Source organism: Magallana gigas, chromosome 8 (genome assembly GCF_963853765.1).
Source record: "Magallana gigas chromosome 8, xbMagGiga1.1, whole genome shotgun sequence".
NCBI classification, from domain to species: Eukaryota; Metazoa; Mollusca; class Bivalvia; order Ostreida; family Ostreidae; genus Magallana; species Magallana gigas.
Window position 1 is genome coordinate 2,638,790 of NC_088860.1, and position 19,574 is coordinate 2,658,363.

The following is a 19,574-nucleotide window of genomic DNA, read 5'->3' on the forward strand; positions in this document are numbered from 1 at the left end:
AAAAAAAAAAAAAAAAAAAAAGAAGAAGAAAAGGGATTTTAAAAACTCGAACTATAACATCAGTTTTAAGAAAATTTTAAGATTCTCCATTGATGACTGAGGGTCCAAGGTAAACAAAATCATATTGATCCAAACGGGGGGATTCAGTTTACATAAGTCCAATTTTTAAGTCTGATTATCCAAACAACCCTGCATTAGCAAATTATAGGGGTATCACAATATCTAGCACCCTTTGCAAGTTATTCAACAGCTTTCTGAATTCTAGATTAGATAAATTTCTTTAAAAAACACATATTACACACATCATATCAGATTCACACATCTCAAATTTGCTTTGTCAAAAAAAGCAGGATTATCAAATCATTTATTTGTGCTAAAATGTTTAATTAATAAATATTGTAACAAAAAAGGAGGAAGTTTCTATGCTTGTTTTAATGACTTTCATAAAGTTTTTGACATTGTTTTACATAAAGGATTAAAACTGAAATTTTAATGAATTTGAGACTTAAGTTGTATTATATCAAACGTAATATACATGTATACATGTAAGAATAGTCATACAATGTATGTGAAATTTAGAGGGGCCTTTTCAGATCCATTTCCGATTGCTATATGTAGGTGCTCGTCAAGGGGATAAATTGAGTCCTTCCTTATTGAAAATATATATTAATGATTTTCCAACTTTTTTAGATTCACGTATATATATTGATGAAGTACCACTTCAGGCACAAACTGTTAACTTGATTAATGTAGGCAGATGACATTGTTATTTTATAATCCTAGCTCAGATAAATGGATACAAGGAAGACTTTCTAGACTTGCATGACAAGTACTGTTCTGATTGATTTCTAAATAGAAACGTTCAGAAAACTAAAGTAATGATCTTTAAAAAAGTTGGTCGTAATATCACGCAAAAACTAATGTTCCAGAATATCATGATAGACTGTATCTGGAAGTTTTCATGAAGTTTTAATTCATGAAGCAAGATCCGAGCTCCATAAAAAGCGTTAAAAGCATATTACAAATTGAGAAATGATTTTATTAATTCAAATTCTAAAATTAAAACCAGTATCTACACGCATCTACCTCCACTATTAAACGTATTCTTTTATACAATGCGCTAGCAGATGTATTGGGTGTAAGAAATATATTTACAATCAGATTCCCACAACGCGAGAAGTTAGAAATTGGAGACTGTTTTAGAATTTTACCTTGTGAAAGAATACACCTCAAATTCTTTAAATATATTCTCGTTGTTCATCACTGGAAAAGGATAAATTTTGTAATGTTGTCTAAATTGGGAACGTTCTTCTTGCATTATGATATTGTCAGATTGTTAATATCATGAGCTGGTATAGATTTGAACATTTGTCCACAGAGTTTCCTTTACTTAATGCATATGAATGTTGTAAAAATCTTTTTGTAACTGGCTAAAACTCATGGTTTGCTTTCATACAAAAATAAAGAAAAATTGTGAATATTAAATTAAAGATGAAGTAATTAATTAAGGAAGACATAAATCTAAGTCAGTCTGTCTTAATACATGGTTAGAATATTGTTTAAAAAAATTGGAATGCAAGTCAACAAAGCTATACTGATAACAAATTAAGCACATATCTAAAACTCAAACAAAATTGGGGTTATGACAATTATTTGTCATTAGTTAAAAATTTTGATCACAGGAAATCTCTATGTAAATTAAGAATTTCCCGTCACATGTTGCGAATTGAAGTAGGAAGATTTACAAGCAACTCTAGAGAAGATCGATTATGTAATAGATGTAATTATAACAGTATAGATAATGAAACTCATTTTTTTTATCACATGTGAAAAATATGATCACCAAAGAAAAGAAATATTTCAGTTTATTTAAAGCAAATTTCCAGAATGCTTAGATTTAGATGATTAACAATTTTTTCTTTTTTGCTACTCAATATTGAAGACAAAGAAATTCTTAATTTTTTGGGGGCAAATTCATGAATGATAACATGCTATAGTACTCCTTTTACTGAAATGATACAATATTGTTAGAACGGATATTGTCGTTTACTGGGATTGTTATACTTTAATCATTTTTATACTATACATTGACATGTCTTTCTTTGTAATTATGATAATGTCACACTAGACTGGTCTGGAATCTGAATTAGAAATAAATGATCTGTTCCGTTCTATACATAGAGATATTGATGTAAAAATTCTCTCTTAGGGGCGGTGATCTGTGATAGATAGAAGTAAAGATGTATGTAGAAAGAGGCTTGAGTGAAGTAATGAGAACACTAGTATATTTCAATATACTAAACACTGTTGCACACAAGTACTAGTGTTCTGGTGAGTATGTGGTACACGACCAGATTAAATAATCTAATGTATATTAATTTTCTCCCTAATCATGTGCCATGTTAAACATATTCAATATATACATCATTCACATATATATATCAATGGGTGGGGGGGGGGGGGGGCTAAAGAGTGAATAATCAATCAATTTTTCCTCACAAGGAAAGTCAAATGAAACTTGAAAAGGAGAAAAAAAAGCCAAAAAATTAAGCAACATATACTAGTACACAAAGAAACCCTCGACTTCTTCACAAATAATAATTTTCACAAGAGAATATACAATTATCAAATAAAATTCCGTAAAAGGTATTTAAAAAAAATTTAAGAAATTTGAATGTCTTGAGCAATGAACAGACATATTATAATTTAACCTTATCATTGAATTTACGACTACATTGTAATATATATTGTCGGGGGAGGGGGTCAGCATGGACTGACCCATGCAATCAATTGTCTGGAAATGCGCAATATTTATTGATTCTTCATATGAACCTCCAGGCACGTGCAATGTAGTTTCAAATCAAATATTCTCAAGTGCACTTACAAGTAGCTTAAAAAAACGTCTAGTGTAAGTCTCGGTCAGGGAATAAAATTAAGTAATATTTAAAGTTAACGTGTAATGTTACAGTAAAAATTAATGTATCAAAACATCTATATTGAATAATACACAGGCGTCCTGGCAGTGAGTTTTGATTTACCATTCAAAACGATGAATACCCTTCTGAGACACACAACACATTGTAAAAGACATAAGAGGTCTGCAAGTTTTAATTTCCTTTTATAGAAATCTAATTTTTTTCTCATATGAATAAATAATAAAGTGGACATAGCACGGAGACACATTTGTTATGTATGCCCGAAATTTGATTTTCGCGGTAAAATGTCGTCTCATTCGGAACACATCGATACGGTACAGTAGCTCTGCGTATTTTCCGAAAAGTTTCCGGAAGAGAGGGTGCGACTAGTCGATGCAAAGCAGAAGAGAGTGAACTGTGCTGAGAAAGTGAGTGAGTGAACGAGGAAGATGTCGGAGTGATAACGGAGTAAACATTCACCATGTCTCTGCAACTTGTGGTCATTAAGGCCACAAACCTGCCAAATGCGGAGAAATTTGGAGAAAGCGATCCTTATGTATCAATCGAGTTTCAAGGTAAGCAAGGTGCTAGTTCTTATATATACCATACCTGGTGTTAAGTGAGCCGTGTATCTTTATATATTATGGACAGTGATAAAAAGCATGCAATGTCTTATCTACAGGCATAAAGAAGAAGACAGAAGTTATCAAGTCTAATCTCAACCCCGTCTGGAATGAGGTTAGTTGTCTCAGAAAAAAATAATGCAAACAAAAACAAAGTGTGCGGTATCATTTCCCTATTTTAATGGAGTGAAACTTGCATTACCAGTGTTGATAGGACCTATCTAAATTAGATGCTAAACATTCCATGCACTTGACCATTGCTTACTGAGACTGGTTATTTTGATGTATTTTGATTATGTTCGCCACCCTTTCCTATTCACATTCCATTGCTCAAAACAAGCTGTATAATGATAAAATAATGAATCATTCATTTAATTTCCAAAGCATGCAATCTAGCTTGTTGAGTGGGTGGGGCACGTTGTTCAATCACTGAGATATTTTGCCTGTGGGTGTGATGTTAGACGACTGTCATAATGTGTCGTACATATGTACAGGTCATATCTGTACGGCATACCAGAACAGTCGGTACTACCTCACAGTAGGGCCGGCATAATTATGACTGAGTTAAAATTCCTGTCTCAGTGAACAGGTCAGCTCATTTTGGTCAGCTCATTGTAAATGAAATAAACATGGAGGAAATGAAAATTTCATAGCACTATCAAAAAATCATAAGTCATTTGTCATAAACATTTTCATTCTATATGGATTAATTAAAAAAAAACCGAGAGCCTCAAGAGTATAGGTTGCATTTGTCGTGAATTAGGTATAAAAGTAGTTGTACACATGTTGTAATGTAAAAGGCAGGTTTATTGTGATCCATTTTTAGCTCACCGAGACGAAGTCAAGGAGAGCTTATGCTATACCCTCGGCGTCGGCGGTGGCGTCGGCGTCGGCGTCGGCGTCGGCGTCCGGACCTGGTTAAAGTTTTTGTTGCAGGTCCTGTATCTAAGCTATTACTTGTCCTATCTTCACCAAACTTGCATGGGTGATGCATCTGGACCTACTTATGGACTTGAAAGACTTGGATGCTGAATCTGGGTCCTAAATTTCAGATGCTGGAGGAGGTTAAGGTTGTTGGACCAGGTTAAAGTTTTTGTTGCAGGTGCCCTTTGATAGCAATATCTTAGTTACTGCTGGTCCGTACATCACCAAACTTGCATGGATGGTGTGCCTTATGATACTGATGCACCAGACAGGCTTGAGTGCTGAATCTGAGCTATAGGTTTCGGATGCTGGAGGAGGTTAAGGTTTTTGGAGCAGGTTAAAGTTTTTGTTGTGGGTGCCCATTGATAGCAATATCTAAGTTACTATTGGTCCTAACTTCACCAAACTTGTATGGATGATGCGTCTTATGATACTGATGCACCTGACAAGCTTGAATGCTGAATCTGAGCAATAGGTTTCGGGTGCTGGAAGAGGTTAAGGTTTTTAGAGCTGGTTAAAGTTTTTGTTGCAGGTGCCCTCTGATGATTATATCTTAGTTACTACTGGTCCTTACTTCACCAAACTTGTATGGATGGTGCGTCTTATGATACTGATGCACCTGACAAGCTTGAATGCTGAATCTGAGCAATAGGTTTCGGATGCTGGAGGAGGTTAAGGTTTTAAGAGCTGGTTAAATAAAGTTTTTGAAACAGGTGCCCTCTGATGATATCTTAGTTATTACTTGTCCTTACTTCACCAGACTTCCATGGATGGTGTGTCTTATGATACTGATGCACCTGACAGGCTTGAATGCTGAGTCTGGTTTCGGATGCTGGATAAAGTTAAGTTTTTAGGAACAGGTCACATGTTTAATAGATGATAGTACTATATCAAACTTGCATAGTTGATTTAACTGTAATATGAATGAATCGCAGAGGTAGCTTCAGATGCAGAGCTTGATCTCCATTATCAAGGATGCTAAAAAATAAATCTTAGTTATTACAGGTCCTAACTTCACCAAACTTGAATGGATGGTTTGTCTAATGATACAGATGCACCTGACAGGCATGGATGCTGAATCTGAGCCATAGGTTGCGGATGCTGGAGGAAGTTAAGGTTTTAATTGCTAGTGCCCTCTGATGATGATATCTTAGTTATTACTGGTCCAAACTTCACCAAACTTGCATGGATGATGCGTGTTATGATACCAATGCACCTGATGGGCTTGAATGCTGAATCTGAGCCATAGGTTTCGGATGCTGGATGAGGTTTAGTTTTTTGGAACAGGTCACATGTTTTATAGATGATAGCTTGCATAGTTGATTTAACTTTATTATAAATTAAATGCAGAGGTTGCTTCAGAAGCAGAGCCTGATCTCCATTATCAAGGATGCTAAAGAAATCTCCTACCTCACTCAAACCATCTCGATAGATAGATGTGTTTGTTGATAAATGATATAACATGATTCCTATGATATAGTATTGTATGATATGAAACAATATTGTTTGATATGATACAATATGATATCATATGTTATATTTTAAAAAGTTATACAATACGATATGATATTGTATCAATTTTTTGGATATTTTATGATATGATATTGTATCATGATACTGTTATGTATAGTATTGTATATTATGATACAATATTGTATAATATTATATTGTATTTTTAATTTATTATTTTATCACATGATACAATTACATAAGATATTGCAAAATATTATATTGTATCCTATGATACAATATTGTATATTCTATAATATTGTATCATACAATATTGTATAATATGATATTGGTTTCAGTAATATAGAATTATGTCACATGAAATTGTATTATATGATATTGTAATATTATATAATATTGTATCATACGATATTGTATGATATGATATTGGTTTATATGATATATTATCTTATCACATGAAATTGTATTATATGATATTGTAATATATATTATTGTGTCATATGATACAATATGTATAATTTATATAATAATGTATTTTATAATATTTTGCTTTATCACATAATATTGTATCATTTGATAAGATACAATGTTGGAATCAAATTATATTGTATTATATGATATAATATCATATAATGTATCAAATATGTTTCAGTGTCATTCAATACAATATTATATATATATCGCGTCGGTTGACAATGGTTTTCTTGGGGTGTCAATTTCAACTGTTACCCTCCCAAACAGGCACTATTTATTTTGTTATACTGAATGTCTTTTTTAAAAATTTTAAGAAAATTTTACTGCTTTTATATAGGAATAACGTGAATTCTACAGCGAACCGTACGCGCACAATTTTCGCGCATGTAACATTTTTTAATGTTACCCGTTGCCAAGTGCGTTGCTAACGCTGAGGGTAATAGTAAATATTATTAACTGCGTCTTAACCAATCAGATTTCAGTATTTAACATGAAAGTATAACAACATACTATATTATACAATATAATATGTTTCATTGTTATGATGTATTATGTAATATGATATTGTAATATAATACTATATTGTATTATATTTTATGATATTGTATTATGTGATCAAATACAATAAGGTATAACACAATACAATGTCATATCATACATTACAATATCATATCTCATTATTGTTTATTATGGTATTTTATTGTTTTATATGATATATATTATAAATATGACATGATACAATATTTAATTTTATATCATTGTATTGATTGACATATGAACATATGATTATCATAAAAAAAAATTTATCAGATGATGTACAATATTTTGTCAAAACAGAATCCATGAATATCCAAGATCATAAAGTATGATTTTCATATAAAATGATAAAGGTGGTCTTATGAAGGTGATGTCTCATAATGGTGATGCTCTGTCTCGGTGAGCTTTGTAATCTATGATTACCTATGTTTCTTTTCTCAGTTTTAATTTTGAAACAGCCTAGGAGTGTTTATCGTTCTCCTACACATTATATCTTAAATGGTTGGTTTAAATGTCTCTCTGTTTAAATAATCAGGTAGGCATACCTGAATGAATTAACTGGTATTTTTATTCTGTTATGCATTTGAATGTAATAATTTTTTTGTGGAACAAGATCTCAGCTAACCAAATCAAAACTAAGTCAAAAGATCTATGGTATTTGGAAACTGGTTTTCATGAAATTTTTCAATTAAAAGATTAGAAATGAAATGCATGGCTGTAAATTTTGTCCAAAGTTATGTGGGAAAAAAATTTCATAGTCCTTGCAAAACCTGATAAAAGTGATTATCCTTGAATGTCAGCTATAATCTATATTAGTCACTGACGACCTACTTATTAAACCTATCAATCAATCAGACTGACCAGACCGATGTCAAGGCTATTGGTCAGATTTCACAAGCTTGGGGGCAGTGGCTAGTGTAACACTGTTTGGGCTTGATTAGTCAGCAAGGACCGACTACATATATGCTATGTAGTATATATAGACAGATCTTTAATGCAGCCACAGGATGGATATTCCTGTCCAAGTTTAAACCCCAGATGTAGGGTACATAAATACAGGAGGGATATAGATAAACAAAAATCCATATCCAAAAGGCTAAACCTTGCCACAATGGTACATGTAAATAAGTGTATAGAAATGAGTACGTACAAAGCTAGCTGTTCAGATTTGAAAAAGAAAACGTACTGTTTAGGAGAAACATTGCGTAGGGGTGGAGGGGATTGTGTATTGTTGTGGGGAGGTAGGCGAGGCGATATCTCGATGACATACCACTGTCGTTAGAGTTCAGACACAACACCGAGATCTACAGCTCTATCTGTACAACAACAACACCAAGATCTCTCGGTGCATCTATACCGCAACAACACACCAGTCTCTGTTCAACTACTGTACATGTGAATTCAGTACTGACTCTGGTCACGTCAGGATGAGGAGTGGGTCCAGAACTTGTCCCCCGCCATCACTTACAGCGACTCTCCTGAATGGACGTTTATTGTGGCCAATGGATAGGAAAATGACGCGACAAACCAGCCATTGTTATATCCACTAAATACTCTTTTACACAAACAGTATGCATTTATTGCAGCAATCATTGCGACCAATCCAGCTTAATTTCACCGTCTCGTTAAATAATAATGCTGCACTGCAGTTTGTGAATCAAAATAGATTTGGCTTTGTCATTGTATTTCACAAGAACAGGAAAATGTTAAACCTCAGTTTACCGGTACAGACCTAAGTAATTATGAACATGATTAATACACTCACCACAATCTTCCTATAGCATGTTTATTATCAAAAATAATGATTTTCAAATACATGTTATCATGTGACCAAAAAACAGAGGGCAGAGAGAGAGAGAGAGAGAGAGAGAGAGAGAGAGAGAGAGAGAGTGAGAGCAAGAGAGAGAGAGAGAGAGAGAGAGAGAGAGCTATAGCTATTGAAGCAATGTTACCTAGCAAATTCCCCTGGTTACAGAGAGAGAGAGAGAGAAAGAAAGAGAGAGAGAAAGAGAGAGAGAGAGGAGGAGAAAGAAAGAGAGAGAGAGAGAGGAGGGAGAGAGAGTGTCATAGTACCACAGCGTATCTTATTATTAAGTAAATGGGCACATATCCTATTTTGCATTTGATTTAGATATGCTGTACAGTAACATATTATATATACTGATAATGAACTGTTCAAAGGATGTATACTGTAAATATAGAGGTATTACATAACATCCGCAAATCTAAAGATCCAGAGATAAGATATTTAGGTACATGTATCAGTACATCACAAAGATACCAGTGCTGTGACATCTCTATTTGCATGATCAGCTAGTCTATTGACCTGAGAATTACTACATAACTGCACTTCATAAATTTGTAAAGTTCTTTTAAATCATTGAAGGGGAAAGATGTGAGTGTACAGGAAGCAAGTCAAATACTAGCAGGGAAATAACAAATGAATACGGAAAGTAGACTAAGACGAAAATTATGTAATATCCACCCTGCAATGCGAAAATTGTTCCTGTCAGTGGCAGAAAAGTGGCAAACTAGCTGAAGAAGTCACGACCGATTCCCCTTCTTCACTCTGATGATCACAACTCTTGCGGTCTTTATTTAATATGCTGAGTAGGAATAATTTATATGTCATGTCATGTTCATGTTCTTTATGAGCAAAGTGTTCAATAATTTATACCCTTGGCTTTGCCTGTTTGGAGTCTATGTGACATGACGGTCTATGCTTCTTGTTGCATTTAATTACCCCTCCCTCCAGCCTCTCCCCCCCCCCAAAAGAAAAAAATGTACTGGCAGTTAATCTGAAATACAAGGTTCATTAAGTACTGATACGCAAGGAGTTTATCCATACATGAATGCAACTATAAATAGATGTTTAAATTAAGTTGAATTAAGATGAATGAATGCATCGGATTAGGGGGTAAAATAGAAACTGATAGGATATTGGGATGGGAAGGTGGCCGGGGGGGATGGATGGGGATGGGGGGGTGGAAAGGGAGGAACAGTATCATATACCTAAGTTCATAATGTGAGGGTAGGGTATTCAGAAAGAAAGGGACAGGGGCATTTAGCTTTGAACACTTCCATTTTCCCAACACAGTCTATGCACAGTCTGTCGCCTATGATTACCGGTATATTGTTTTTTCATTTACTTTTGTTGTGATGTAAAATGTAATAACGACATAGGATTACGATATTACCATTTTGGCATTTTACGACATTTGCTTGCTCTAAAATTTCAACAACATGTACATAATATAAAGTCTACAGGTAAGGTAACTTACCAAGCTGGAGGGCCAGATTGGAAAGGAGTGATTGACTTAGAAATAAAGAGGAGAGGTCAACAGTCTTTATGGTGTGGGATTTTCCATCGGGAAAACCGGGTATCTCTAGCAACCTCTCAAACAAATCAGCGTACCATCAAGATTCAGCAGTACGTTAATTGCTGTGCACTGAGGCATATCGCGTATATTGCCATTTTTAGATATTACGCTACTAGATTTGCTTTTATGTCAATGAAAATGTCAAATCCAGCCATACAGCATATTTGATCCTTTTTTGAATGACAGGAATTGGAATGTTTGTCTGGTAACACGGTATAACACTTTACTGAATGGTACAACACACGAAAGGATGTCTCTGTAATGGTTGTCTTATACCATATAGATTTCACCTTAACTCCTCAGTATTTTATGCTTAACAAGCAAGATAAGCTCTCAGTTAAGTTGTCTTTTTCATCAAGTAATTGCCCTAATTCTTTTTAATGCTGAACCATAGGGAATGGTTTGGACTCTTTGATGAATGATTTCAATGATATACTTTTATTAAGGCCCCTCATTAGAGGTTGACCTACTTCTGTGTATATATTACAATTTGTGGTCCACCCATCCCCTCCCTACATTCTTATTGAAGTTTACTCAAGCATGGTCACTCACCTGAGTGAGAATGAAAGTCTCTGTAATTGAGAGCTTTTGTGTGTGTGTGTGTGTGTGTATATATTGAACATTTATTCTCCATGCAGTGATCATAACACCTTGAAACTTTTTCCTTTCAGACATTTGATATTGACCTAAAAGGAAATGGGCTCACAGCTTCCGACGAGTTACAGGTCCGTGTCATGGACTGGGAGAGAGTGGGCCGTAACAGGTAATACAGGTCTCACCCCACAACACCTGTTTGACAAGTGAACACGCCTCACCATACATCACATTATAACAAGGGATGTCTAATTACAAGTTGGCAATAAACATGTGGTTTCTGCAGGTTTCATATGATATAAGTAACTAGTATTTTGATGTAACTAGCATTACAGTACTAACATACTTGTAATCATTGAATAATTAAATGCATGTAATGCTGTTTTATTTGATGGTCAGCAAGTGACCTAGGTGTGAACTGTATCTGTGTGAGCAGATTGTTTAGATACACCAGTATTAAATAGTTGGCCTAAGGGACTATCTCAGAATGCTGCAAATCTTACAAACATTTACAAGTACATGTAAACGGTCAGAGATATTATAGCACACATTTTAGTGATAGTTATAGTGATATTGTATTATAAAAACAGTAAAGACATGCACTACCAATATTTTATAAGCTTACTGTATAGATATTTTAAAAAGTTGTCAAACATATTTTTAATGTGAAGTCTGTTATGCTGATTCATCAAATATTTTAACTAACCATAGTAGACGTGACTGTTGCACATTGAGTCCTTGGACTCCGGAATTTTGATTCCTTCTCTGCACATTGAGGCCTCGGACTCCGGAATTTTGATTCCTTCTCTGCACATTGAGTCCTCGGACGTAAAGATTTTTGATGTCCCATGGGTTTTCCTGGGTTCAGTTAGACTTCCTTTGCTCTGAGTTTTCTGAGAGCTGAGTGTCTGGGATTTCCTAGACTCTGAGTTTCTAAGTTTTCCAGGTTCTGAGTTTCTGGGGTTTCCTAAATTGCTCCGAGTTTTTCGAGGTAACCACTTCTGGAGTTCCCTAGTATGTATAACTCTTCAAGTTTGTTTGCAAGCACCTGCTCTGTTAGACAGGTCTTTGGATTCTCCAGAGCTCTGGATTTCACCCAGATTTCCTGGGCCAAGATTTCCTAGAATCTTAGGTACTGAAGACTGGTAGGAGCAATTGTTACCTGTAAGAGTGCTGGCTGCATGATAACTGGGAGCGACCACAGGTGCTGCAGCTGTTTAGGGGGGTTGACAACCCTCTACACTAACCAGTTGTTCTTAATGCTTGATTAACAAAAACAGGTACATGTGTGGGATTAAAATCTATGTATCATAAAAACAGCACCCCGCATGAATGCACATATACTGGGATATTGTAGATAGATATTATATCAAATTGTTTGACAAGTTATCTGAAATGTTTTTAAAAATTATCTTGCATATAACAAGACAACCTAATGTATAGTTTTAATAAGATTAGATTTATTAGTCCCCTACCGGTTTCACCCGAGGGGACTATAGCTTTCCTCTGCGTCCGTCAGTAAGTCTGTCCGTCCTTCTGTCTGTCTGTCCATCCGTCCGTCCGTCCGTCCGTCTGTCTGTCCCACTTCAGTTTTCCACACTTTTTTTCTTTATGCAATTGAGGAATAATATGAAACTTGCTGAACACCTTCAAAATGTCAAACTACAGATCAAGTTTACACTTTTGTAGCGTCTGATTGACATATTTTCGAGAAAATTAATTTTTTATATTCCAATTTTTTAATGTTCGGGTTCATTATTGGGTTCGGTGTGTATTGAATAAACGAGGCCAGTATGTAGTCAGTAATAATATCGTGCGTTACTTGTACCATTCCTTTTATCATATCTAACAAACAAATAAATTCTGTAAAATAGTGTCAAGCATCGTGTTGTAAATTTAATCGGCAGGGTTTTTTTTTGTATTATTGCAATCGGGTTCGTTGTCGGGTTAGGCTGTTTAACTGTTTGGTTTGATTCAGGGTACAGAAGACGGTAAGAAATTATATTCTGCATAACAGTGCATTGTTTTCACAAATTTTACCAGTGAATACAGAAAAGACTTGGCGAAATTACAGGAGATGATTTTACCTATTTTGTATTTAATTTCTATATCAACTATATAGTTTTAATTTCCTTTGTTCTTTTATCTCTGATTAAAGTATGACATCTCGTTTACAATAGCTCTGAAATAGTTGTGTGCTTGGAAGCTTTCATAGAATAATACAAACCAGTAGGGGACGTGTATTGCTTATGCAATACTCTCAGAACGCTTGTTAAGCTTATTTTAACCATAAGTCCCATGAACAAGGAGGTGGCATAGTAAATATGTAGTCCACATATAATACATGTACATTTTTTAGTTTTTTTAACACATCCTGTATAACCACTGAAAAGTGAGGTAAACATAAGTAAACTACATGTACAACATGTACCGGTATGTAGGGAGCAGTGCTGGTAAACCAATGGCTTCAAATAGTTCATTTTACAAACCTCATTGTGTTGAAAGATTTGAGGAAGAAAATTAAATCAAATTCATAACAATTCTGCATAGAGACGAGATTTTCTGCATTAGATTTTAAGATTTAGATTTCAAATCCTGAATGATTTTTCACACAAGGACATTGTGTTAGTCGGAGTTTTTATGACATTACACGTAATTCTTGCGATGAAGATTACCACCATTTATCAAGCCTTGTCATAAAAAACCAAGGTACACTGACGAATTAGGGTCGGAATGCTGTAAAATTTATCATGTTGTTTTTACTTCGAAGGGTTCACCAATCACATTAGTTTACAAAGAATTGATTGGAAATGCGGTTTTCTAAATTCATCCGTCCCCATTCAAAAGAAAGCCTGTTCATAATCTATGAAATCAGCATACCATTGTCATGCACCTGAAGTGATCATAGAAAACTGCAGTCCTCAGAGAATTCACAGAATAAAAAATTATTTTTGAAAATCTTGGTGATGCAATAGTTTCAAAGCATTCCCTTTGTTGACAGGCAGGGGTTTAAATTTTTAATGTATAAACGACTGAAAGCAATAATAAAACTGAATGTAGTAGAGTGAAAGATGACAAGAGCAAAAGTATGACAAAGGCGCTGTCTGCTGTCTATTTGTCTGCTTGTCTGTCTGTGTCTAATTTAGTAGTTATTGTGGCATTGTGGAGGGATAGAACTGTATGATTTACATGTTTCCAATTTGTTGACTTTTAACATTTTTTGTGTGTTCATGGAGAATGCATTCTACCTATGTACATAGAAATTCAATAAACCACACAGCAGACTGTTAGGGTGTGGAGTACGGTACATACAATGTTCCTGTATTTTGGCAGTTTATCAATCCTGCATGTAAAATCTCAAGCACTCACTATCAATTTCAGACCTAGATCAGCATGTAGAGTCTACAGGTATATTAAATACCTGTGTACCGCATTCCTGTGGGCGTTTTATTTCTTGGTGACAGTTCATGTAAACATTCCCTGTAAGCGCTGGTTAAAAGTCATCTCTGATGGGCGGAGAAACAGACAGTTTCCAAAGTTGTTGTTTTATAGCATTAAGCATATTAAATCATTAATGAATTCAAGTAATAGAACAGACACTCAGGAAGAGAAAAAAAATCCTAACCTTTTTTTCGGGGGGGGGGATTGGGATGTATAATTGGGGTAGGGAGAGTAATGCAACTTGTATTTCTATGTGACCTTAAATTTTAAGACTGGACTACTATTCATGAATCATTATTATTTCTAAACTTGTATTTTAAGTAAATTAGCTACTCTACGTGTTATTCTTGAATAAAAGAACAACATTTGATTGATACACATCATTACATAAGATTGATCTGCCTCCACCTTGGAATTTTTCAAATATTTTGATAACGGTTGTTTGCTAATTTGACATTCAACTATGACAACACATTATTTACATTTCAAATAAGCCATCAATATACTGGTATGCTTACCCAAAATTATCAATGAGTTTTATATATAAATATAACAAAGGAATTGAGATACATGTTGCTTAAGAATTTCAGACATTTATGATTTATCTAAGTACCTAAATAAGAAGAAGTTTTAATCATTTTAAACCTTGACCCTTGTGCTGAGTGTTGTTGGTTCTTGCAGGTTGCTGGCCCAATGTAAAGTCCCTCTCAGGAACCTCCTACGAGGGGGGACCCAGTCTGAATCCCTGAACCTCAGCTTGACCGACGGAAACGGCCGACCCACTCAGGTAAATTAAAACCTCACAACACCCACACAGGTAAATCAAAAACCCACAGGGGTAAATAAAATCCCACACAGGTAAAAAAATACCTACACAGGTAAAACAAAACCCACACATATAACAAAAAACCTGCACGTATAACAAAACCCCCACAGGTAAAGCAAAAACCCACACAGGTAAAGCAAAAACCCACACATATAAGAAAACCCCCAGGGTAACAAAATCCCCACACAGGTAACTCCAAAAACCAACACTAGGAAAAAAAATACTTAACATTAAAAACCTGCAAGGATAAAACAAAAACCACACAATAAATAGTAAAAAAAAAACTTGCATTGTAAACACCAAAAAACCACATATGTTACACAAAAACAAACCAACATATGTAAAACAAAAACCCAAAAGGTTAACCAAAAAATTACACAGGTTACAGGGCCTCACTTTTATCACTTGTACAAAAACTCAAAGAGTTCAAACGTTGATGGCCAAAGTTGTGACTGTAACACAAGATTCCGAGTTTAACATCTGTTTGTAGAATATGGTTTTTACTATGGTAAGAGGCGATTCTAATTCTGGAAGTTTATCCTTTGCAGGCCAAGCTGGAGATGAAGGTGATGTACAAGCCCCCTGCCACCGCTGCCCCGGCTAGTGGTGCCATGGGAGCCACGGGAGCTAGTCCCACAGAGGAGACTCAAGGTCAGGCTCCACATATCTAAATACACTTTAAAAACGGAAATTTTTTTTTTTGAGTGAGCAAGGCAAAAAGTAAAATATAGTGTATAAAATGTTTTAAAAAGTGTTATAGAAAACTATTTAGAGAGGTTCCTGTAAAGAAGAAACATTCTTTTCTCTTAAGATTGAAATACCTACAAAATAACCTTCCTTGCTCATAAAGCAAGGCAACCTTGTAAACAGAATTTGATGAAAAAGGTCATGTTGTCAAATGCCTGCATGGCTTTGGTCTTATGTAAGACCATTTACAGGAAATGTAAAGCTGGGCACTGTTTGACAAGACATGAAGGACTTGAGTTAGTACATGTATGTACAACCCCCTACCCCAAATCCATGACAAGAAGTTGGGGGGGGGGGGGGGGGTATTGATAGTCAGGCACAAGTATTTACTCTGAGGCTACACTGGTATGGATTAGTGATACAGTTGCATATGGGAGATATATTTTGCAGTCTTTTCTGACTAAAGAAAACATTACATGAATTGACAAAAAGTTGATATTGTGCCTGCTGTCTCACACGGCTATTGATCCCTTAAGATGTAACAGGTGCTCCGTCACTGAGGAAGCTGGTGATGCTGGTAAGAACAGGCACAGTAGTGTAAGTCACAGTCATTTTAATGGGCCCATTAATCACCTGAAATCAATATGAAGAACATCAAATCTACCCTGACACGGGTAGGAAACCTGGGAAACTTCTCCATTAGCATGCCTAATTTGACGCAGGATACAGAGAAACCAGAGGCAGATACAGGGCCTACAGAGACTTTACAGGTCCCCCAAAATCATGGAACCCCTAGTTGTCAGTCCAGCATTCAGGGTAAGAAGTTTGATCATGCAAGGTAAAAAATATCAGCATTCTGGGTAACCCTTACTATGTGTTCTTGGTATCCCTTATTTTATGCATCAGGGTCCTTCTAGTTAGGCATTCAAGGTAAGAAATCGTCAGGCCATGTAAAAGAGGGGATCCCATCTTATTATTCCTAGGAACATCCAAATTGTCAGTCAAGCACCACTCTAACCCCATCCATTTGTATGGGTCTGTGATGGGGTGGATGTTGGGGCAGGCTGTGGAATCATTAGAATTTGTGGTTGCTCAATATTTGTGGTATTTGTGGGTAGCCCTCACCCACAAATTTACATCCTTGATGAAAATTTTTGTTGAAAGAGTTTTTTTACTGAAACTGAAAACATGCATCCTTGAAATTAAACCCCACGAGTAAGCAAAAATCTGCAATCCACAAAATTGACCACCATGAATTTAAATGATTCCCCAGAATACTACAAGGACCACAGAGGTCATTATATAAGATGGGACACACACCCAGCCACTCAATCATTTGGGTTTTTCTCTTTGATATCTGTGTAAATAAAGCCTCTACCGCCAAACTGCAGCTCATTTTGAAAGAAAAAAAAATGGTGAATACCAGAATGCACTTATGAAGTCATCAGTACACATGCACGTTGTGGTACTTTGGGAGTCACTGTGATTGTGCTGTTGGTACTGATTAACAATTGCAATGGACTGGTACAACAATTCCCCAGTATTTGTTATCCTAACATTGTCTTATACTGGTTAAAAACAGGTTAAGAACAGGCACCTTTTGTTTTAATTCTGGTGGATCAGCTAAAGAAGTTTGTCAGAAAATCATAATTTATGAAGATCTCAAATCGATTGTTTAGGTTACACAAGATAGAGACACAAGATTGTAACAAATTTATGTCTATTGTCTGACCTTCAAAGGAGGAAGTTCACTGAGGTTGTAACAGAGAGTACAGACATAGTGTGTGAGTCTGCAATAGTTATCCAACCACAATGGAGGAAACAGAAAGAGAGCCCAGACGCAGTGTGTGAGTGTGAGGGATAGTCACACAACAAGGACTTGCAACAGGATCTGTTAACAAAGTCAATGCCTCACCTGATGGGAACTGTGTATCTGTTCAAATGCAATGTTTCTCAGATTTACTATGATCAAAGAAGATGAAGTCCAATCATGTAGTAGAAGGAAGGTCCTGATCTCTGGTGTAGAGGACTTTCACTCTGTGTCTAATTTAGAAGACATGCCCAATGTCAGTGAGGCGCCCTCTGTCATTCTATTGTAACACTGACAGTTGCCAGGCCTTGTTGAACATTCCCCACGGGATCTAGGATTCCATTTCTGTATCCATAAATGTCCCTATCCCTGACAGAGCTCCGCCAGATTTAGAATACAGAATAGAACACATTGATAATTACAGCCTTAATGGAGGAGAGTTAATCTCAGAGATTATTTACATTACAAATATAAAGAAACCCAGCAAAGATCCACATATTACAATATATGTTGGCATATATTATACTGACTGTTTTGATTTTTCCTATCCTCCTTTCTATTACCCGTACATACTTGATTAACAAGTATTAGATCAATAGTCTGTACATGTTTGTTAGACTGTCCAAAGTTAGTTCTATGTTTATCATTACCTACACATGCAGGTTAAGGAGAAACTGTGTTTAAGGAAAAAACCAAACGGAATCCTATTTTAATTTGATCTTTTCCAGTTTGATTTTACTAAAACGCTGCAACCTGTAGAACTTTGAAATGTTTAAAGCACATTATGGACTATATATATCAGATTCTCAATAAGATTGTCAGGAAAGATCATTTAAACAGGTAGCCTACTTGTAGCTTGAATAATGACTTGTATTTTTTTTTAATTTAAATAGATGAAATTCATTTGTTTTGAAAATGTTTTTTGTTTTATCTTTATTGCCCTCCCTCATAGGTTTGGTATTTTGATGGTGTTTTAGATTGGGTAACCTAAGTGGTATTAATGAGTGCCTATGAAAAGAAAAAAAAAAGAAGTAAAGATAATACTGTGGAATCATTAGATTTCATGGTGGCTCAATTTTTGTGGAATTTGTGGGTACCTCTCATCCATGAATTAACATCTTCCACGATTAATAAATTAGTGTTATAAAATCATATGTCCTTATGTTGGTATAAAAGAATTTACGAAATTACGTCCCCACGAACCTGTAAAAGTTAACCAATCCACGAAAATTGGCCCCCATGAATTTAAATGATTTCACAGTATTCATAAAAAGGTGGAAGGGAAGTATAATTGTTTCTGTATCAAGGGAGAAGTCATTGTCAGTTTTTCTGTATAGGGGAGAAGTCATTATCAGTGTTTTTGTATCAGGGGAGAAGTCATTGTCAATGATTCTGTATCAGGGGAACCATTGTCAGTGTATCTTTATTGGGGGAGAAGTCATTGTCAGGGGAGATATCATTATATTGTTTCTCTATTGGGGAGAGGTCGTTGTCAGTGTTTCTGTGCCAGGGGAGAAGTCATTGTCAATGATTATGGGGAGAAGTCATTGTTTCAACTGTAGGCCAGGGGAGAAGTCAATGTCTCTGTATCAGGGGAAAAGTCATTAAAATTGTGTTTCTGTTGTAGGTCAGGTGCTGGGAGAGTCCTTGTTGGGTGAGGAAGAAGAGGAAGAGGAAGAAGTTGACCCTGGCCCCCCTCAGATTGACCCCACCACGGGGCAGGTCATCCCAAGACCCAAGAAGAAGAAGAGGCGGGTCAACAAGATGGGGCGCAGGAAGCTCCTGGAGAACCTGTCCAACAAGCCCACAGACTTCCAGGTATGAGCTAATCCTTACTACTCTCACCAAACAGAACAATAATAAACCCAACTGATTAAACAGTCCCCCACCAAA

General features: G+C 35.6%; 1 protein-coding gene across 17 annotated transcripts in view; it reads left to right on the forward strand.

Annotated features, from left to right (window-relative positions):
• Positions 1 to 3,271: 3,271 nt before the first annotated feature.
• Positions 3,272 to 19,574, forward strand: part of LOC105326252 (myoferlin) — a 51,482-nt gene continuing 35,179 nt past the window's right edge. For 16 of the 17 annotated variants that reach the window (XM_066068748.1, XM_066068747.1, XM_066068746.1 and 13 more), the window contains exons 1-6: positions 3,272 to 3,490; positions 3,598 to 3,653; positions 10,995 to 11,086; positions 15,040 to 15,145; positions 15,733 to 15,835; positions 19,309 to 19,499. In XM_066068748.1, coding sequence (XP_065924820.1) covers positions 3,397 to 3,490; positions 3,598 to 3,653; positions 10,995 to 11,086; positions 15,040 to 15,145; positions 15,733 to 15,835; positions 19,309 to 19,499 — 642 coding nt within the window. In that variant the 5' untranslated portion in view covers positions 3,272 to 3,396. Of the gene's footprint in view, positions 3,491 to 3,597; positions 3,654 to 10,994; positions 11,087 to 15,039; positions 15,146 to 15,732; positions 15,836 to 16,500; positions 16,688 to 19,308; positions 19,500 to 19,574 lie in introns of those variants that run through there. The other variant, XM_066068760.1, reaches the window with a different exon arrangement.